The 22,860-nt window shown below is 46.5% G+C and overlaps 1 protein-coding gene across 1 annotated transcript in view; it reads left to right on the plus strand.

The window, feature by feature from the left end:
* The window catches only part of LOC143998086 (NXPE family member 2-like), a 143,685-nt gene that overhangs the window by 95,051 nt on the left and 25,774 nt on the right, over window positions 1-22,860 (plus strand). Inside the window, exon 4 of the mRNA XM_077493840.1 lies at window positions 1,403-1,618. Coding sequence (XP_077349966.1) covers window positions 1,403-1,618 — 216 coding nt within the window. The remainder of the gene's footprint in view (window positions 1-1,402; window positions 1,619-22,860) is intronic.

A 22,860-nucleotide genomic window follows, 5' to 3' on the forward strand; every position in this document is an offset into this window, starting at 1 on the left:
CTTTTTATTTTAATATTGTGTGCCTGCGTATCATGTATATATAAACATACATAAATATCAAAAGCATATGTAGCACTCCCCCCCCCCCCCCCCTCCAGGTCTACTGAAGGCAGGGAGTAACCTCCAGAGGCAGGGGACAAGCTAGCATTTACGCCAGGGCTGAGTCCATGGCTATAATGGGGAGTTTTGAACAGAAATTTGGCGCCAGTCACTTTTGATCTTTTCAAAGTTTTAATGTGGAACTTGAAAGAAGGTCGTAGGAGAGAGAGTAAGGGGTCTCAAATACCAGTAGCAGATCACTTACAGACTCCTTGGATCCAGCAAAGATACAGCTTCACAGTGCCAGAACCTTTAAACTGACCCGGTAATACTGCAAACACGTTTTCGGATGTACAAGATTGGACTTCACAGTGTCAGAACCTTAAAGCCGCCAACACTGTGTAAGCATGTTTTAGATGTAAAGAAAACAAAAGATTGGGCCTTTATATGAAGTCATGACCAACAGACATTTTAGATGTAGGTGCATCCTTCAGAGACCAGCCTTGATCCTGGCTCTCTCCAGCAAGGTCCCTCCCCTGGGTCTTCTCAATTTGGTTTGGCTACTTCCACGCTGGGCAAGACAGCCTAAGGACCATCTCAGGATTAGTAGGCCCCTGGCGGGCATTCTGGGCCTACACACAGAGATCACTTCAGCAGCACTTCCTCAGGCCAGAAGGGCAGAGGGAAGAGAGCGAGCACATGGCCCCGTCCAAATATAAATCCTCTACCAGAATGCACCAGTGGTCAAGAACCTCCTAGTGGGCTGACTGGAAGAAGAATAAATGATCATAACTCAACCTAGTTGTACTACCTCATACTGGCCTGTGGTACCAGTGACACCTACTGGCGACAGTGAGAATTGCACAACCTAATTGAGATTGGGGAAAGACCAGAAAAAAATTTACAATCAATCTGAGCTATTACAAATAAAAGGAGGAGCAGCGCAATCTTATACTGTCTCCACCAAATTTATTACACCCACTAATAAACCTAATAATAAAAAGTGGTATATAAATTGTGCAGTGTAAAACCAATATTATATAGACATAATAAATATGTCTAAAAATAAAATGCATACATGCAAAATATTATTGGTAAACAATGGAACACAGTGTACATACCAGTTTTTATTATTAGGCTTATTAGTGGGTATAATAGGTTTGGTTGAGACAGTAAAAGATTGTGCTGCTCCTCTGTTTGTAATAACATTATCAGTGTATCACTGACAAGTTAGCAGCAGCATTCTTACCCAAAACTCCTCAATTTATTTTACTTCTTTCCATAATAACCCCAGTTTAGGACCAGGGGGGTACACAAATTTTGAGGCAAACCAACAAATATAATTTGTCTTTTTTTTCCGTAGGTGTTACTGAAGGAAAAGAAAAATGTACATTTGGAATGAAGTTGGAATATCCTAGTGGATATGTCCTGAAGAATGTATGGTATCCAAAGACATGCAGTATGCTGAAATATGACAATCTGGAAGAACTGGACACATGCTTGAAATGGAAGTTCATTTATCTGTTTGGTGATTCGACTCTAAGACTATGGATAATGTATTTGAAGAATCAAATCAAAAGTACGTTTGAAACAATATAAGAGTGTGATATTTTCTTGGTGAAACTGTAAATCCAGGATGGGTTGTCAGGATAGTCAGGTCCCAGTTTCTACTGACAACTTCATTGATAAAAAAAAAATATGTAACATAACTATTGTTACACTGTATTTAAATTTTGCATAGAGTGGAGAGTAGTGATGGACGAACTTCCGACGGGACGTTTCGCGAACGTGAGACGCGAACGCGGCCGATAGTTCGCGAACCATAACGTTCGCGGCGGGCCCCATTGACTTCAATGGGAGGGGAACTTTACAAACCTACAGGTCCAATTTGCAGCCACAAAATAATTACTAGCTGTGCAAACATAGTCCCACCACATGGCCAATGACATAACACATGTATGAGGTGAATCTGGGATCGACAACTACAAGCATTCTTTTTTTTATATGTGAAATTCTGACAGTGCAGGACTCAGGAGCGCATGAAGGCAATGGAGGAGAGGGAAGGTCAGGGTAGGCAAAGAAGAGGGTGCAGGAGATGATCACCAGCACCGTAATATAGAGCACTGACACCAGCACCGTGATAGAGAGCACTGACATCAGCACCGTGATATAGAGCACTGACACCTGCACCGTGATATACAGCACTGACACCTGCGCCGCAAGCAGCCCCAGGAGGAAGTCAGCATAGCACAGGGATGGTGGGAGCCCCTCATAATGAGCATAGCACAGGGATGGTGGGAGCCCCTCATAATATGCACAGCAGAGGTACAGCCCCAGGAGGAAGTCAGCATAGCACAATGATGGTGGGAGCCCCTCATAATAAGCAGCCCCAGGAGGAATTTAGCATAGCACAGGGATGGTGGGAGCCCCTCATAATGAGCATAGCACAGGGATGGTGGGAGCCCCTCATAATAAGCAGCCCCAGGAGGAAGTCAGCATAGCACAGGTATGGTGGGAGCCCCTTATAATGAGCATAGCACAGGGAAGGTGGGAGCCCCTCATATAATAAGCAGCCCCAGGAGGAAGTCAGCATAGCACAGGGATGGTGGGAGCCCCTCATAATAAGCAGCCCCAGGAGGAAGTCAGCACAGGGATGGTGGGAGCCCCTCATAATAAGCAGCCCCAGGAGGAAGTCAGCACAGGGATGGTGGGAGCCCCTCATAATAAGCAGCCCCAGGAGGATGTCAGCATAGCACAGGGATGGTGGGAGCACCTCATAATGAGTATAGCACAGGGATGGTGGGAGCCCCTCATAATAAGCAGCCCCAGGAGGAAGTCAGCATAGCACAGGGATGGTGGGAGCCCCTCATAATATGCACAGCAGAGGTACATCCCCAGGAGGAAGTCAGCACAGGGATGGTGGGAGCCCCTCATAATAAGCAGCCCCAGCAGGAAGTCAAGTATGTGCAAGTATTTTATACGTGTATTACACAACTATATACTGCACACCAAATAGTAGAGCTATACCAGTCCTTAAGGACCTTTGTGGAACTAGTAGCTAGGGATTAGCAGACTGTACCTCAGTCCCTATACTGATAAAGGACTGCTGCAGAATAGGGCAGCAGTCAGCAGTAGTGCACCTCAACCCTATATATTGTGGACCTATACCAGTCCTTAAGGATTAGCACACTGTACTTCACTCAACCCTATAGACTGTAGTACGCGATACCTTACCAGTCCTTAGAAGGACCTTTGTGGAACTAGTAGGTTGTGATTAGCAGACTGTACCTCAGACCCTATACTGATAAATGACTGCTGCAGAATAGGGCAGCAGTCAGCAGTAGTGCACCTCAACCCTATATATTGTGGACCTATACCAGTCCTTAAGGATTAGCAGACTGTACCTCACTCAACCCTATATACTGTAGTACGCTATACCTTACCAGTCCTTAGAAGGACCTTTGTGGAACTAGTAGGTTGTGATTAGCAGACTGTACCTCAGTCCCTATACTGATAAATGACTGCTGCAGAATAGGGCAGCAGTCAGCAGTAGTGCACCTCAACCCTATATATTGTGGACCTATACCAGTCCTTAAGGATTAGCAGACTGTACCTCACTCAACCCTATATACTGTAGTACGCTATACCTTACCAGTCCTTAGAAGGACCTTTGTGGAACTAGTAGGTTGTGATTAGCAGACTGTACCTCAGTCCCTATACTGATAAAGGACTGCTGCAGAATAGGGCAGCAGTCAGCAGTAGTGCACCTCAACCCTATATATTGTGGACCTATACCAGTCCTTAAGGATTAGCAGACTGTACCTCACTCAACCCTATATACTGTAGTACGCTATACCTTACCAGTCCTTAGAAGGACCTTTGTGGAACTAGTAGGTTGTGATTAGCAGACTGTACCTCAGTCCCTATACTGATAAAGGACTACTGCAGCAGAAGGGCAGCAGTCAGGTATACTATTATTTCTATATTTGGAAGAAAGAATATTATACGTGTACAACCCTATTACCATACCAGTCCTGAAAAGGACCTTTGTGGACTTAATAGTAACAGCTAATGATTAAATTGACTGTCCCTCACTGCTACACACAGCGTCCTGTCTGTCCCTATTTACACTGACAAAACACAGGCTGCTGCAACAATAACTTGAATAGCACTGCACTCAAAACTATATCCTGTACTACTACACCATACCAGTCCTGAAAAGGACTTTTGTGGACCTAAGAGTAACAACTAATGATTAAACTGACTGTCCCTCTCTGCTACACACAGCGTCCTGTCTGTCCGTCTCTGCAGTCTGCACTGACAAAAGACAATCTGCTACAACAATGACTTGACTAGCAGTGCCTCAAACCTATATCCTGAACTACATCTACACCATACCATTTCTTAAAAGGACTTTTGTGGACCTAATAGTTAGCGATTTGGGTCACTGCAGTCTCTCCCTGCTCCACACAGCAACCTCTCCCTATAGTGACAGTAGAAAGAATGTAAAATGGCCACTGGATCGGGTCTATTTATAAGTTAGGGGGAATGTCCAATTGTCCTGTGCTGGAATATCTCAATTGGCTGTCCTGTACCCCATGATGGATGTGTCATCATAGGTCAAAGTTCTTTTACACAGTAAACACGTGAGTCCGCTGGGCGAACAGCGGCAATAGTCCGCCGATCGGGCGAATCGCGAACAGCCGAAATTTGCCACAAACCGACCGCCGGGCGAACAGTTCGGCCATTCCTAGTGGAGAGGGATGTCTGGTTTTTATTGCTGTCTGTGGCCTCTTTCCCCATTGATAAACTTTGACAGGTTAACATTGAATATAGGTCATCTTGTATGTGGATGGTCATTTCTATTATAGTTCTATGTTTTGCATATGCTGGACACTTCACATTTGCTCCATGAGGTTTATTCCCACATGGTAGAGAGAGACCAACCATATGCAACTTTTATGCCCTGTACACAGGGTCGGACATTCCGACGGCAAAATCCATCTGATTTTTTCCGACAGATTTTGTGTCAAACTTGTCTTGTTTACACGGTCGGACAAAGTTGTCGGAAAATCCAATTGTTCGGAACGAGGTGACGTTCGTTGTGTACAAAGGGATTACGTAGATGCTAGTAGCCAATAGCTTTGGTCTCATAATTTTCGTTTCAAATTCTCTACAAATGATCGAAAAAAGTCTGATCGGATTTTGTCGTCTGAAAATTTTAGATCCAGCTCTCAAACTTATTCCGTCTGGATTTCTGAGCCCAAACACGATTTTCCGACAACACAATCAGATCGGACCTTTTCCATCTGAAAATCTGACCGTGTGTACAGAGCATTACACTCAAACTACACTGATGGTATTTTTGACTTCTGCTTCTATTTGCAAACACTTGTCATCAAAGTCTCTTATATATACTACTCGTTCTTCACACCTATACTGTGGTTCTCACTTGATTTTTCACTTGAATAATATCCACAGATTTGTTCTAATGACTTGCAAGGTTGGGGCGGCATTTCTGCAAATTAAGTTGGAGATTTAGTCAGGATCAATGGCGTCCTCAATGATGAGAAATACAGGCAGATATTATCCATCATGCCATACCATCAGGGAGACATGTGATTGACCCCAAATGTATTCTGCAGTAGGACAAGGACCCCAAACATACAGCCAATGTCATTAAGAACTATCTTCAGCATAAAAAACAAGGAATCCTGAAAATGATGGTTCCCCCCACAGAGCCCTGATCTCAAAATCATCAAGTCTATCTGGATTTGAGGCAGCCTATATTCAGAGAAAATCTGTGGTTTGTTCTCCAAGATGTTTGGAACATCCTACCTGCCGACTTCCTTCAAAAACTGTGTGCACGTGTATTTAGAAGAATTTATGTTTTGAAGGCAAAGGATTCTCACATCGTATCAGTGGCGGTGCGTCCATTAGGGGCGCTTCTCTCCAGCCACCCCTCTGTGTACTATGTATAGATTCAGGCATTTCATGAATCTATCCATGGCTGCTGTAGTTGACCCCTTTTCCGGTGCCTGGCTCGCCGCCTGACCAGCTGCCTGACACACCATCACAATAGGGTAAGTGGCGGGTAGACAGCGGGTTGGTGGGCAGGCACAGTGGCTGCATATTATGGGCAAAAAGGCTGCAATTGATGGAGCAAAGTTGACTGCATTTGCGGGGCCCAGTGGCTGCATATTATGGGCACAGAGGCTACATTTGATGGGCCACAGTTGTACAGTATACTAGCATATTATGCTATAATTTTGCAGGGGAAAGGATTAATTATTCTTTTTTTTTTTTTTATTATTGCAGTGGTTTACTACTGCTTTAATTGGTAACAAGTAAACTATTAACACTTCTATTTATGAAAGCGCTCTTAATTTACAGTATTTTGTTTCACACCTGTCTAAAACTTTTGCACTGTGTGTGTGTGTGTGTGTGTGTGTGTGTGTGTGTGTATGTGTGTGTGTATATATATATATATATATATATATACATACACAGTGCCTTCATAAAGTATTCATACCCCACATTTTGTCATGTTACAACCTGAATGTATTTTATTGGGGTTTTATGTGATAGACGTGGAAGGAAAATTATAAATGGTTTTCAAAAAATTTCACAAATTAAATATCTGAAAAGTGTGGCGTGCATTTGTATTCAGCCCCCTTTACTCTAATACACTTAACTAAAATCTAGTGGAACCAATTGCCTTCAGAAGTCACCTAATTAGTAACTAGAGTCCACCTGTGTGTAATTTAATTTCAGTATAAATACAGCTGTTCCGTGAAGCCCTCAGACATTTTTTTGAGAACCTTAGTGAACAAACAGCATCATGAAGGCCAAGGAACACACCAGACAGGTCAGGGATAAAGTTGTGAAGAAGTTTAAAGCAGGGTTAGGTTATAAAAATATATCCCAAGCTTCTCATGGAGCACTGTTCAATGCATCATTGGAAAATGGAAAAAATATGGCGCAGCTGCAAACCTAAAAAAACTGTCAATGACAATCAACACTGCGCTGTCCCCAGAAGTTGTATACAAAAAAAGAGCTGCTAACACGATCACAAGGATATACAATAGTGAATAAATTCTAAATGTTAAATTATAGTGTAGCGCTATATAAAAGAAAAAAATATATTAAAACCACTTAGTGATGTGACAATAATGTATAAGTGTCAAAATTAAATAACATTCCGTAGTGCTTCCCAGACTGCACCACGCTTACATGAAATAATGAATAAATGATAAACCAAAGAAATCAAATATTGTGAAAAAAAGTCCAAAGAATTTATAATATGAGAAGATCCAAAAAATTTATAATATGAAAAAAGTCTATTATTTGATTCAAATTAAATCCAATCCACACGTGAGAGGGAAAGAGCCATCCACCTTCTTCCTATGAAAACCACATGCAGGCACCCTGTGGTATATCCATCACCAAATAGGATGTAGGCTTACCAGATAGAATGGATCCAAACGAATATACATTCGAAGGATCAATCAGACTTCAGAATACTCTTATATAGAGTTTATCCAACATAAAAGACTCTCCAAGGAATTTTCAACCAAGTACTCAAGCGATGGGAAAATCTTCCGCTTTAAACTTCAACGCACATTGTAGAACTCATATAGAAAGGAAATGAGGGCCACAATAGTGTAAATCCGTTTAAAAAAACTTTTAATAAAATAAGTAATGAACTTACATGTATCCAATGAATTAAGCGCTTATATCATATAAAAATAGAGCTGCAGTAGGAGTCCCAGCTGCAAACCTACCAAGACATGGCCGTCCACATAAATGGATAGACCAGGAAAGGAGAGCATTAATCAGAGAAGCAGCCAAGATGCCCATGATAACTCTGAAGGAGCTGCAGAGATCCCCAGATCAGGTGGGAGAATCTGTCCACAGGACAACTATTAGTCGTGCACTCCACAAATCTGGCCTTTATGTAAGAGTGTCAAGAAGAAAGCCATTATTGAAGAAAATCATAAGAAGTCCCATTTGCAGTTTGCGAGAAGCCATGTGGAGGACACAGCAAACATGTGGAAGAAGGTGCCCTTTTTGGCCTAAGAGCAAAACGCCATGTGTGGCAGAAAAGGAATGCTGCAAATCACCCTGAACACACCATGAAACATGGTGGTGGCAGCATCATGTTGTGGGGATGCTTTTCTTCAGCAGGGACAGGGAAGTTGGTTATAGTTGATGGGAAGGTGGATGGAGACAAATACAGGGCAATCTTATGCCACGTACACACGTATCAGACTACCCAGCGGACTTAGTCTGGCGGACAAACCGGCGGACTGTCCGAACGCGCTACCTGCCCACACACGGTACTTTTGCGGTGGACTATCCGCCGTACTTTTGCGGTGGACTATCCATCGTACTTTTGAAATGAACAGACTCGCCCACACACACGGAGGAAAGTCCATTCATTTTGAACGCGGCTCCAGGTAGCCGGGAATAGTGAAGGAAGCGACGCTGGCCCCGTCACCTGGTATGGAGTTAAAGGGGAAGCCCTACGCCGAAAAAATGGCGTGGGGGTCCCTCTCTAGGTCCATATCAGACCCTTATCCGAGTACGCTACCCGGTCGGTCAGGAAAGGGCGTGGGGACGAGCGAGCGCCCCCTCCTGAGCCGTACCAGTCCGCATGCCCTCAACATGGGGGCCCATGTTGATGAGGACAAGGGCCTCTCCCCGACAACCCTGGCCATTGGTTGTCGGGGTCTGCGGGCGGGGGGCTTATCGGAATTCGGGAGCCCCTGTGAAAAAAAGTAAAAAAAAACACAACACATAAGGTTTAAAAATAATTTATTGCGCAGCTCCGGGGGTCTTCCGTCTTGGGGAGTCTTCTCGCTGGACTCCTCCGCTATCTTCTGCTAGCTCTTTTACTAGCGGAGGAGCCCTGCTTTCTTCTTCGTTGCCGACCGGGGGTCTTCTTCCCACTTCAGGGGTCTTGTCCCCTTCTTCGGGGGTCTTGTCCCCCTCTTCGGTTCTTCTTGCCGGGCCTCCGCGCCTTCTAGCTCTTTTACAAGCGGTGGCCCAGTCTTCTGTCGCCGCCTTCTGTTCTTCTTCCCTTCTTGAGCTGTTGCCTCGTCGCTGTCTCTGGCCACAATCACAGGCACGCGGCGAAGAGGGGAAGAAGACCCCCGGGCGGCGACTAAGAAGAAAGCCGGGCTCCTCCACTAGTAAAAGAGCTAGCGGAGGAGTCTGGCGAGAAGATCTCCCAAGACGGAAGACCCCCGGAGCTGTGCAATAAATTATTTGAACCTTGTGTGTTGTGTTTTTTCTACTTTTATTTTCACAGGTGAATGGGTAGGGGTACATTGTACCCCATACTCATTCACATAGGGTGGGATGCCGGGATCCGGGGGCCCCTTTATTAAAGGGGGCTCCCGAATTCCGATAAGCCCCCCGCTCGCAGACCCCGACAACCAACGGCCAGGGTTGTCGGAAGAGGCCCTTATCCTCATCAACATGGGGACAAGTTGCTTTGGGGTGGGGGGCCGCGTGCCGCCCCTTCCCCAAAGCACCCCCCCATGTTGAGGGCACGTGGAATTGTACGGCTCAGGAGTCTGGCGAGAAGATCTCCCAAGACGGAAGACCCCCGGAGCTGTGCAATAAATTATTTGAACCTTGTGTGTTGTGTTTTTTCTACTTTTTTTTTCACAGGTGAATGGGTAGGGGTACATTGTACCCCATACTCATTCACATAGGGTGGGATGCCGGGGGCCCCCTTATTAAAGGGGGCTCCCGAATTCCGATAAGCCCCCCGCTCGCAGACCCCGACAACCAACGGCCAGGGTTGTCGGAAGAGGCCCTTATCCTCATCAACATGGGGACAAGTTGCTTTGGGGTGGGGGGCCGCGTGCCGCCCCTTCCCCAAAGCACCCCCCCATGTTGAGGGCACGCGGAATTGTACGGCTCAGGAGGGGGGGTGCTTGTTCGTCCCCACCCCCTTTCCTGACCAGCCAGGTAGCGTGCTCGGATAAGGGTCTGATATGGACCTAGAGGGGGACCCCCATGCCGTTTTTTCAGCGTAGCGCTTCCTCTTTAACTCCATACCAGGTGACGGGGCCAGCGACGCTTCCTTTGCTGGTCCCGGCTACCTGGAGCTGCGCTCAAAATGAGCGGACTTTTCTCCGGGCGGGAAAAGTCTGTTCATTTCAAAAGTATGGTGGACTAGCACACACGTGGCCGTATTGTCCGCCGAAATGCGATTCCGGTGGACATATTTTGGTGCAAAACTACTTTCTTAGTCCGCCGGACTTTTGGGGTCCGCTGGAGCCCACACACGGGGGGGGGGGGGGGTGTCTGGCGGATTTGAGTCCGCCAGATTGTTTGATCGTGTGTACGCAGCATTAGAGGAAAACCTGTTAGAGTCTGCAAAAAACTTGAGACTGTAGCAGGCCAACGACCCTAAACATGCAGCCAGAGCTACAATGGAATGGTTTAGATTAGGACTGTCTTTAATATTGATTGAACCCTGGGCAAAAATTTTCTTGGGTCCCCCCCATGCAATTTCACTCTCTAATAGGGATGAGCTTGGTGTTCGAGTCGAACGCATGTTCGACTCGAACACCGGCTGTTCGGCCGTTCAGCAAAGCCAGAACTCTGTGGGCCGTTCACGCCAAATTCGTGTGGCGCTCACGGCCCACAATGCACTGTGCCATCGCAGTGCATTGCTGGCTCATGATTGGCCAAGCATGCACTGTGACCAATCACAGCGCCGGCAGCGAGGAGAGCCATGATTGACCACAGGCAGGATGCCTGTGGCCAATCCTAGCTCAGGCTGTGTAGTACACGCCCCACACTATATAAGGCTGCCAGCGCGGCGGCCTTGTGTAGTGTGTTGGCGTCTGCAGGAGTTAGTGGGTGTTCTCTGTGTACCTTCAACACAGTATACACCATCCGTTATCCACTGATTTAGCGTTCTTGCTCTTCTGTAATTGAGCTTTCAGCCATCTGCAGGAGTTTGTGGGTGTTGTCTGTGTGTCCTGAGCACAGTATACACCATTATCCACCTATTTAGCCTTCTTGCTCTTCGGCCTATATAGCTATATTGCTCTTCTGTAATTGAGCTTTCAGCCATCTGCAGGAGTTTCTGGGTGTTGTCTGTGTGCCCTGAGCGCAGTATACACCTGTATCTACCTATTTTGCTCTTATATAATTGAGCCATATGCCATCTGCAGGAGTTAGTTGGTGTTGTGTGCCTCCAGCACAGCACAGTATACATCGGTATTTACCTTTTAACTCCTGTTGTTATATAATAAAGGCATCTGCAGGAGTTAGTGGGTGTTGTGTGCCTCCAGCACAATATACACTACCCAATTGCTGGTTTTCCCATCTCCCTTCAGGCCATTACCATGTCTGGAAGGCCAACAAGGAGAGGCAGACAGGCATGAGCCGATAAGAGGGCAAGCAGGCTCTGTGTCTAGAGACAACAGTGCTGGTCGTGGACGCGGTGCATCGTCATCAGCACGGGGCCATGGGACTTGCTTGTCCTTATTTTCGGCAGCTGGACGCATTGAGCCGCATCATGCCGAAGACTTGGTAGAGTGGATGACCAAGCCCTCATCATCCTCCTCATCCTCTCACCCAGGCTCGGGGTACTAGCAAAGCAGCTGCCAATGCATCCTCTTCCCTCATCTCAATGTCATCATCAGTGACTCCTTCCCTAGACCCACCACGTCTTCCTGAGGAGTCCCCTGAACTCTTTGAGCACAGTATTGGGTACATGCTCCAGGAGGATGCCCAGTGTTTTGTAGGCTCTGATGATGATACTCAGCTAGAGGAAGGCAGTAGAGTGAGCGCAGAGAGAGGGGATGCTCAAGAAGGACAGCAATCTGGCAGTCATGTTGCACAAGCCGCAGCATACTGCCAGGTTTGCTCCAGCGTTGAAGAGGGAGGGTATGATGAGGGCACTGACTCCACGTGGGTGCCTGGTAGGAGAGAGGAGGAGGCACATCTCCAACGAGGCAGGATGCCCTCCGGGGGCCAGCTTAGGGGCAGCACACCGACTGAATCACACTGCAGAGCTCCGCCTGTGCAGGGCGCTGCCTCTGCGCGTTATCCTAAAAGTTCTTTGTTGTGGGCCTTTTTTGAGACGAGTGCATCAGATCGCACTGCTGCTATTTGCAACATATGTCTCAAGCGTATCTCTCGTGCCCAAAAATCAGCCGCTTGGGCACCACATGCTTGACCAGACATATGTTGACCTGCCATGCAGCTCGTTGGCAAGCGTACCTCAAAGACCCACACCAAAGAACAAAGCAGACCTCTCCTTGCTCCACATCAGCTGGGATCTCCAACCCCGCTAGACCTTCAGCCCTCTCTGAAACCTGTGCTGAGAGGAAAGAAGGTGTAGAATTGTGTGTGTTACAGCCAAGTGCTTGCGGGCACTCTGCTAGCAGTACACCCGATTATAGCAGGCAAATGTCCCTGCCCCAGCTGCTGGACCGGCGAAAGAAGTTCACTCCCAGCCATCCACATGGCCAGCGGTTGAATGCTAGCTTGGCTAAATTGCTAGCACTTCAACTGCTGCCTTTTCAGTTGGTAGACTAGCCCACCCTTCCGTGAGTTTTTGCAATGTGCAGTTCCTCATTGGCAGGTCCCCAAACGCCACTTTTTCTCACGGAAGGCGATTTCGGCTCTCTACCGGCATGTGGAAGGTAATGTCCTTGCCTCGCTGGACAGGGCGGTCAGCGGTAAGGTGCATATTACCACTGACTCATGGTCCAGCAGGCATGGACAGGGACGTTACCTGTCTTTCACGCCCCATTGGGTCACTCTTCTGGCAGCTCGGAAGGATGCAGGACAAGGTGCAGTAGTGTTGGAGGTTGTTTCGCCAACCCGCCTCCAAAGTGCCACTACTGGTTGTGACACACCTCTCTCCTCCACCCCCTCCTCTTCTTCTTCGTCCATGGCCTCTTCTAGTGCTCTGTCCAAGGAACCAGCAGTGCTCCATACGCGTTCCAGGGGCTACGCAAGTACGCAGGCAAAACGATGCCATGCCATGCTTGCGCTGGTTTGTTTGGGGGACAGGAGCCACACTGGGGCAGATATTTTGTCAGCTCTGCAGGGGCAGGCCGAGAGGTGGTTGACGCCACGCCAGCTTAAGCCAGGATTGGTGGATCGGTTTGCAACAATGGCACCAATCTCCTCTCCGCCCTCCGACAGGGACAACTGACCAGTGTGCCCTGTGTGGCTCACATCCTTAACCTGCTGGTGCAGCAGTTCTTAGGCAGGTACCCAGGCTTACAAGATGTCCTGAAGCAGGCCAGGAAAGTCTGTGTGCATTTCCGCCGATCATTTAATGCCTGTGCTTGGCTGGCTGAGCTCCAAAAGGAGTTGAACATCCCAAGATCCGCCTTATATGTGACATGCCCACCAGGTGGAACTCAACGTTGGCCATGCTGCAGCGGCTGCACATGCAGCAATGGGCCATCAATGAGTACCTGTGCGACTACGACACCTGGACAGGGTCAGGGGAGCTCAGTTTTTTTCTCACCACGCCAGTGGGGCATGATCAGGGATGCATGCACTGTCCTGTCACCGTTTGAGGAGGCTGGATGGTGAGCAGTGACAGTGCATGCATCAGTGACACTGTACCTCTTGTCCACCTGTAGGAGCATACGCTGCGTGGAATAACGGACAGGGCACTTGAGGCAGAACAGAGGCAGGAAGAGGAGGACTTCCTTGCCTCTCAAGGCCCCCTTTATCCAGACAGTGTTCCTGCTGTCCCACCCATCATACAGGAAGAGGATGAGGAGGAGGATCATTGTGTCAGCATGGAGGTGGAGGCTGGCACTCAGCATCAGCAGCAGCAGTCTTGTAGGGATGATTTACAGTCCCAAGAAACCCATGGACTTGTACGTGGCTGGGAGGAGGTAGTTGCGGATCATGTTGTCCTTAGTGACCCAGAGGACTCCAGACCGAATGCCTCAGCTAACCTATGCTGCATGGCCTCCCTGATCCTGCAAAGCCTGCGGAAGGATACTCGTATTCTTCGGATCAAGGAGAGGGACCATTACTGGCTGGCCACTCTCCTTGATCCACGGTAAAAGGGTAAGGTTGCTGACCTTATCTTGGCGTCGCAGAGGATGAGACATCTCCGGGAGGACTTGCACAAAGGTCTGTGCAACGTGTTCCCAGAGACTGGGAGGTTACAAACTCCTGGTCCTGGACAACGTGTTGCTGAGGTATTGGTCAGAAAGAGCGGTGGAGAAGGTGGCCGTCTGACCGATGTGTTCAGACAATTTTTTAGTCCGCAGCCCCAAGGTATGATCGGTTCCAGCAACCATCACCAGCGTCTGATTTACATGGTGCAGGAATACCTAGGGGCAAGGTCAGACTTGGACACCTTTCCCACCGAAAATCCTCTTGCTTACTGGGTTTTGAGGATGGATCACTGGCCAGAGCTTGCACAGTATGCAATTGAGCAATTGAGCTACTGGCCTGTCCTGCATCCAGCGTTCTTTCGGAACGCACCTTCAGTGGCTTTGTTACCAATCACAGGGTGTGCCTGTCCACCGACTGGGTTGATCGACTGACCTTCATAAAGATGAATCAGTCTTGGATCACCCACAGCTACCAAGCACCTGAAGCTGATGTAACCGAATAATTTTTTTTTAAATATCACATACCTTCAAGACTGCCTATGCTGATGCTGAGTGACTGTCCTGTTATGTTGACTGTCTATCCTCTTCCTCCTCCGCTGATATCTTGGAAGAACATTTTTGGTTCTGGGTGATGCCACCAGCCCAGTTTTTCTGCCCCTGTTTAACAGGGGCATTTAATTACAATTTTTGATGCAATGCATTGAGCAGGGCTTATTCCTGCACTACAACTAGAGTATATGGGAGAGGTTGCAGTGTTGTGGCACCAGCACCAGTGCCTAAGGCCCAATTTTTCAGCCCCTGTTTAACAGGGGCATGTAATTACAATTCTTGATATAATATTTCACAGCAGGGCCCATTCCTGTGCCCACCGAGAGTAACTGTGAGGACTTATAGTGTTGTGGCACCAGCACCACAACCACCAAAGGCCCAATTTTTCTACCACTGTTCAACAATGGCATGTAATTACAATATTTGATATAATCGTTCACAGCAGGGCGCTCCAGTGCCCACCAAGAGTCACTTTGAGGGCTTACAATGTTGTGGCAACACCAACACCTTGCTCCGCCATTTCTGCAGAGAATATAGGGTAGGCCCCTAATTTCAAATATCCAACTTACAAACGTATCCTACTTGCAAATGGAAGGAGACAACAGGAAGTGAGATGAAAAAAGATGGACGGCAAAAGAAATTATACAGGGGTGATAACCCATCCCTATGTTTTTCAAAAAGCTTAAAAATTGATTTTTTGACTGTAGCTACACTTTAAAAATGTACCAGTTCAAAATTACAAACAGATTCTACTTAACACAACAAACCTAAACAGTCCCTGTCTTGTTTGCACCGCCTGTATACTGCTGTTCTGAGTATATAGGGCCTGGGGGCACCACGTCTTTCCTTTTTTTTAATATGGGTACTGGGGTTCCCCTTAATATCCGTAAAAGACCCAAAGGGGCTGGTAATGGGCAGGGGGCGGCTACCCATGACATTTTTCTCAATGATTTTCATCCATATTGCCGGAACCAGATATTACATTAAAACCGCAAGCAGTTTTAAATTACTTTTTTTCTGTTAGATGTCATTTTGTCCAGGGACTGTTCTAAACACGGCAAACATGTGGCACTTCACAGGCATACTATAGACACCCCCCAGGCACGATATTTAAAGGAATATTTCACTTTTTTTTTTTTCACTTTAATCGTCATTAAAATCAGTGCTCTCGAAAAAACGGCCGTTTTTAACCACTTGCTTACTGGGCACTTAAACCCCCCTCAGTCCCAGACCAATTTTCAGCTTTCAGTGCTCTCACATTTTGAATGACAATTACTCAGTCATGCAACACTGTAACCAAATGATTTTTTTGTCCTTTTCTTCATACCAATAGAGCTTTCTTTTGGTGGTATTTGATCACCTCTCGGTTTTTTATTTTCTGCGCTATAAATGAAAAAAGACCGAAAATTTTGAAAAAAAATGAATTTTTCTTCGTTTCTGTTTCAAAATTTAGCAAATTACCAATTTTTCTTCATACATTTTGGCCACAATTTATACTACTACACATCTTTGGTAAAAATAACCCAAATTTTTGCATATTATATGATCTGTGTGAAATTTATAGAGTCTACAAGCTATGGTGCAAATCATAAAGATTTGCAAAAAAAGATCACATCTGATGTACTAAGGCCTATCTCCATTCTTGAGACCCTAACAAGCCGGGAAAGTACAAATGCCCCCCAAATGACCCCTTTTCGGAAAGTAGACATTCCAATGTATTTAGTAAGAGGCATGGTGAGTTAATTTAAGTTGTCGTTTTTTCCCACAATTCTTTGCAAAATTACGATTTTTTTTTCCACAAAATTTTCATTGTAATAGCTTATTTCTCCCACACGGAATGTGCATACCACAAATAACACCCCAAAATACATTCTCCTACTCCTCCTGAGTATAACGATACCACATGTGTGAGACATTCGCACAGCCTGACCACATACAGAGGCCTAATTTTGAAGTAGCACCTTCAGGCATTCTAGGAGCATAAATTACACATTTCATTTCTCAACCACCTATTACAGTTTTGAAGGCCCTGGAACACCAGGGCAATGGAAACGTCCAGAAAATGACCCCATTTTGGAAAGCTAACACCCCAACGTATAATCTATGAGGCATAATGAGTCTTTTCAATGGTTCATTTTTTTCCAGAAGTTTTCGGAAAATGTGGAAAAAAATGAAAACGCATTTTTTTTTTACACAAAGTTGTCCGTTTATAAGATATTTCCAACACATAGCATTTACATAGCAAAAATAGCACCCCAAAATACATTCTCCTACTCCTCCTGAGTATAACAATACCACATGTGTGAGACTTTTACACAGCCTGACCACATACAGAGGCCTAATTTTGAAGTAGCACCTTCAGGCATTCTAGGAGCATAAATTACACATTTCATTTCTCAACCACCTATTACAGTTTTGAAAGCCCTGGAACACCAGGGAAATGGAAACGTCCAGAAAATGACCCCATTTTGGAAAGCTAACACCACAACGTATAATCTATGAGGCATAATGAGTCTTTTCAATGGTTCATTTTTTTCCAGAAGTTTTTGGAAAATGTGGAAACAAATGAAAACGCATTTTTTGTTGTTGTCCGTTTATAAGATATTTCCAACGCATAGCATTTACATAGCAAAAATAACACCCCAAAATACATTCTACTACTCCTCCTGAGTATGGCAATACCACATGTGTGAGACGTTTACACAGCCTGGCCACATACAGAGGCGCAACATGCAAGAAACACCGTCGGCGTTCCAGGGACACATAGCCTGCACATACCAAGAATTACACCCCCAAATACATTATGCTGAGCAAAGGGTAAAGAAAAGATTACCTGTGGTTTTAGAAGCGCAGTTGTCCACAGGAGGATATCGCTGGTCCAGGCAGCAGTCAGGGACTTGGTCAGCAACAGCGAACACAGTTTTTTAGGCAGCAGGCAGAGATACTGTCCATATTACAGTCCAGGGTCAGTGCAGAGATGTCAGCAGTGCCAAAAAAATTGGTCCTGGTAGTAGGCAGGTCCTTGTGGTGTGGTCAGTGCGGCATGATGGCAGTAAGTCCTACAGGCAGCAGACAGAAGTAGAGCCTCATTCAGGACAGAATGGGGATAGGGGTAGAGGCTTCTCCCTCCCAAATCTCTTTGAAACCTCCGAGTCTCCAGACCCTAATCTAGGAATAAGAAAACAAAGAAAATTGTTTTCTTCTTCCAGAAAAACTATACTGGAGCCCCTCACATATGTGAGACCCCGTGTTGAATCCCACTAGTCCAGTTGCAGAATACAAGATCAGTCCAAGAGGCAGGCAAATATCGTGGTCAAACAGTCCAAGGTCAGTTCCAGATCAGGCAGAGATATGTACAGAATCGTTAGACAGAAGCATGGTCGAATAACAGTCCAGGGTCAGTTCCAGATCAGGCAGAGGTATGTACAGAATTGTTAGGCAGAAGCACGGTCGAATAACAGTCCAGGGTCAGTTCCAGATCAGGCAGCGGTATGTACAGAATCGGCAGGCATAAGAGTGGTCAAATAACAAGCCAGGGTCAGTTACAGAGCAGGCAGTGGCAAAGGGGTGTGAAGGTGTATGAAGGCAGGAACTGAGGATTATGTTTACCATACTTCACTAAAAATTTATTGAAGTATGGTAACGCCGAAAACAGTCGCCTATACAGAGGCCTGGTTGGGAAGGACATTGTGCACAATAATAAGATGTGTCTCTTCTGACTCCTGCTCTGGTACACACCTTACATCTTTTTTGACGTCTTTGGCTTGTTGGTTTGGGGGGGATTTTATCGGGAAAGTGGCGCTCGGAGAGTCGACTAACAACGTATGATCGGATATTTTCTGGTGGGCCGTTTGGGAAAATAAGGGCAGTGAAAACTTCCTCCTGGTAGCCAAAGAAACGTTTGGGGGTTTTGGGTGGCGTTGCGGTAAATGACATAGGAATTATAAATGGCCAATTGAAAAAAATAAATTGCTACTTTTTTGTACCAATGGTATGTCCGTCTTTTGACAAGATATGGTTCCATCATTTGGTCGTTGAAGTCGACTCCTTCCATGAACAAATTGTATTCGGAAATGCATTTGGGTTTCTTTACGGGGCCATTCCTTCTGGGGATTTCCACGAAGGTATCGTTGTGGATAGAAGATAACATATACACATCCCTTCTGTCCCTCCACTTCACTGCCAGAACCTCCTTGTTTCTCAGACTTGCGGTTTCTCCTTTTCGCAGCTTCTTGTTCACCAGACTTTGAGGAAAGCCCTTCCGATTCTTTTTTATGGTGCCACATGCTGGCATCTTCTTCCGGTGAAGGTTATGGAACAGGGGCAGAGATGTGTAGAAGTTATCTACATACAGGTGGTAGCCTTTATCCAGTAGGGGGTATATGAGGTCCCAAACAATTTTTCCGCTGGATCCCAAGTAGTCCGGACAATTAGGGGGCTGCAGCTGGGTGTCCTTCCCTTCGTACACCTTGAATGAATATGTGTACCCTGTGGCTCGGTCGCATAATTTGTAGACCTTCACCCCATAGCGGGCCCTTTTGCTGGGCATAAATTGCTTCATTCTAAGCCTGCCACTAAATTTAATAAGGGACTCATCCACACATATGTGTTGGTCCGTGGTAAACAATTTTGGGGAATATTTCTGAAAAATAATTAAGTATTGGTCTAATTTTGTAAAGCCGGTCATAATTTGGATCATTTCGTGGAAGGCACTGGGAATTGTCACTGAAATGTAAGAACCTCAGGATCATCTGATACTTGCTTCTGGGCATTACCGCGGAGAAGAGCGGTGAGTGGTGGAGGGGGTGGGTTGACCAGTAGGTACGTAATTGATTTTTTTTGTTGAGTCCCATATTAAATGTGAGGCCTAAAAAAAACTTGAACTCCTCCACCGTTAGGTCTCTCCAGTCATAGGGACGGGCATAATAAGAGGTCGGATTTTGAAAAATAAATTGTTGTGCATACAGGTTGCACTGGGCCACAATTGACGATAACATATCCTCCGTAAAAATTAAATTAAAAAAATCTATTGGCGTAAAATTCTCCGTGTCCACCTGGACTCCTGGCTGGGCGGTGAAAGGGGGAACATTGGCCTCTTCTGAATTAGGAGGAAGCCACAAGGGGTTCTGAAGGGCATAGGGAAGGCCAGCATGGCTCCTAACCCTTTGGGGCTGAGATGACACCCCACTGGTACTTGGCCTTTCTTGCTGGGGCACTGCGGTGCTGGTGGACGGCACTGCGGTGCTGGTGGACGGCACTGCGGTGCTGGTGGACGGCACTGCGGTGCTGGTGGATGGCACTGCGGTGCTGGTGGACGGCACTTCGGTGCTGGTGGACGGCACTGCCTCACTAGAACGCCTTCGCTTGATGGGCCGGATATCTTCCTCCTCGGATTCAGTCAGTGTTTCACTGCTGAGGACTGGCTCATAATTTACGTCGGCTTCAGAATCCGAATCTGAAAAGGAATCTGAAGAGGAGAGCTCCCCGTTGCTCTCGTCGGCCGTGGAAATAATTTGGTACGCCTCCTCAGCGGAAAAGACACGTTTAGCCATGGTAGCACTGATGGGCACTGATGAGGTGGCACAGATGGGCGCTTTTGAGGTGGCACAGATGGGCTCTTTTAAGGTGGCACAAATGGGCACTGATGGGTCGGCACAAATGTGCACTGATTTATTGCACAGATGTGCAGATTTATTGCACGGATGTGCACTGATGAGGCGGCAGATGGGCACTGCTGAGGCGGCAGATGGGCACTGCTGAGGCGGCAGATGGGCACTGCTGAGTCGGCATAGATGGGCACTGCTGAGTCGGCAGATGGGCACTGATGGGTCGGCACAGATGTGCACTGATTTATTGCATGGATGTGCACTGATGAGGCAGCAGATGGGCACTGCTGAGGCGGCACAGATGGGCACTGCTGAGGCCGCACAGATGGGCACTGCTGAGGCACAGATGGGCACCGATTGGTACAGATGGGCACCGATTGGCACTGGCGGGCACTGGCGGTGCACAGATGGGCACTGGCAGTGCAAAGATGGGGCACTGGCGGTGCACTGGCGGGCACAGGTGGGCACAGGTGGGGTAGAGATGGGCACTGGCAGGGTAGATCTGGGCACTGGCAGGGTATATATGGGCACTGGCAGGATATATATGGCAACAGATGGCACAAAACAGTTAACTTTTTCAACTCACACTATCTCTCTCCTCACACGCTATCGCTGTGTGAGGAGACAGATTCGGCAATGGGTGATGATCTCATTTGTTTACATTTGAGATCATCACCCATTGGAGGCGGCGATCGCGCTGTAAACGGCCGCTGTGATTGGCCGTTTACAGTGATCTGTGATTGGCTGTGTCCAGGGGACACGGCCAACACAGATTTTCCCCGATGCGCGCTCCCGGGAGCGCGCGGGGAGCTCTTAAAGGGGACGACGTCAATAGACGTAGTCCTGGAAATTGAGATCCGCGTTGTAGCCGTCATTTGACTATAGCGCGGATATTAAGTGGTTAAAAACATGTTAGGCATTGACCCATGTCCCCTGGGGCAGGAGCCAGGTCCCCAAACCCTATTTAGGACAACATCTTGCATATTATCCATTAAAATTAGCACTTTTTATTTTGAACGTTCGAGTCCCATAGACTTCAATGGGGTTCTAAAGTTCTGGTGCGAATCAAACTGGGGGGTGTTCGGTTCATCCTTACTCTCTACCTGCTCTGAGACATACAATAGCAGCTAGACTTAAAATCAGTTTACTGTATCAGATTACGCAGCAATTGTGATTGGTTGCCAGTGGTTACAGTACATCATTACTGTTTAATGATTGGATGCTAGAGGTTACAGCACACATTACAGCTCACTGATTAGTTGCTAGAGGTTATAGCAAATGATTTCTGCTTGTTAATTAGTTGCTAGAAATTACTGTATAGTAATACTGCTCACTGATTGGTTGCTAGAGGTTACAGTACTTCATCTCCTCACGGCAGGGGAGCATGATACACATATGAATGACACCTTTATTTACATATCAATGCCGCTGGCCACAGCTAATTACTTAGTAATGCTTCCACTATTTACATATGAATGCTGGTTATTTATATGTAAACACAGGGCCTGCGGGTGACTCATCTGTACACAACAATAGGGCAGAGCTGGGCAGCATTACTAGCAGCACTTCACACTGAGATATCGGGACACAACCCAGGACTAAAACTTCAAGGGACAAGGGAATTTAAACTGGGATAGTTGGCAAGTATGAGGCAGCTGCTCTGGGCCCCACAACAATGACAGGGCCCAGGGCAGCTGCCCCTTTTGCCCTGACTTAAATATGGCCCTGCTCGGGAGGCCTGGCTAGCCTGTAATGCACAGTGCTGCTCTCTCTGGTCTCTGGCAGTCGTCACGGTGCAGTTGAATGCACTTGCTTGCTGGGAGCGGATTGTGGAAGCAGGCAGAGCTCTGTGAAAAAACTGAAGTTTGTTCATGAGGGTAAATGTTTCTGTCCCACATTTTCATCCCATTTTCAAGATGAAACGGATTTGATTTTCGTCATAGTTTTTGTCAGTGGACGAAAATGTAGCTTTTAGTTTCATTTTCATCATCACTGTAAAAATGCTGCTGATTAAAAACTTTGACGGTTTTGTTGACGAAATTAACACTGTTTTACACACACATCCAAACAACAGTTGTTGCGAAGACATTCATAGAGAAAGAAAAAAAGAATCCCTCAAATCCACGTGCAAAACATGAACAACTGTACACAGTGAAAATGTGAAATGTAACAATAAGTAAAACAGTCCAAAGTGTAATACTTTCAGTGCAGGAATCTGTGTAGCCAGTGTATAAAAAGGGGCATCTAGGCTTGCTGAAATATCATTCCATACAATCAACAAACCTGCTTACCAGATACAAATGGCCCCCAATGCATAGGCGGTCAAAAAAAGCTGAGAATGGAGGGTTTGATTTACCAAAACTGGAGAGTGCAGCTCTGCATGGTAGCCAATCCACTTCTAACTTCAGCTTGTAAATTTAAGCTTTGACTAAAAAACCTGGAAGCTGATTGGATTCTATGCAGAGTTGTTCTAGATTTTTCACTCTGCAGTTTTAGTAAATCAACCATATCTTGTGTTGCACCCTCCTAGGTAGGTGCTA

This window comes from Lithobates pipiens, unplaced genomic scaffold, assembly GCF_037356315.1.
Source record: "Lithobates pipiens isolate NorthernLeopardFrog02 unplaced genomic scaffold, aLitPip1_a1.2 Scaffold_19, whole genome shotgun sequence".
NCBI classification, from domain to species: domain Eukaryota; kingdom Metazoa; phylum Chordata; class Amphibia; order Anura; family Ranidae; genus Lithobates; species Lithobates pipiens.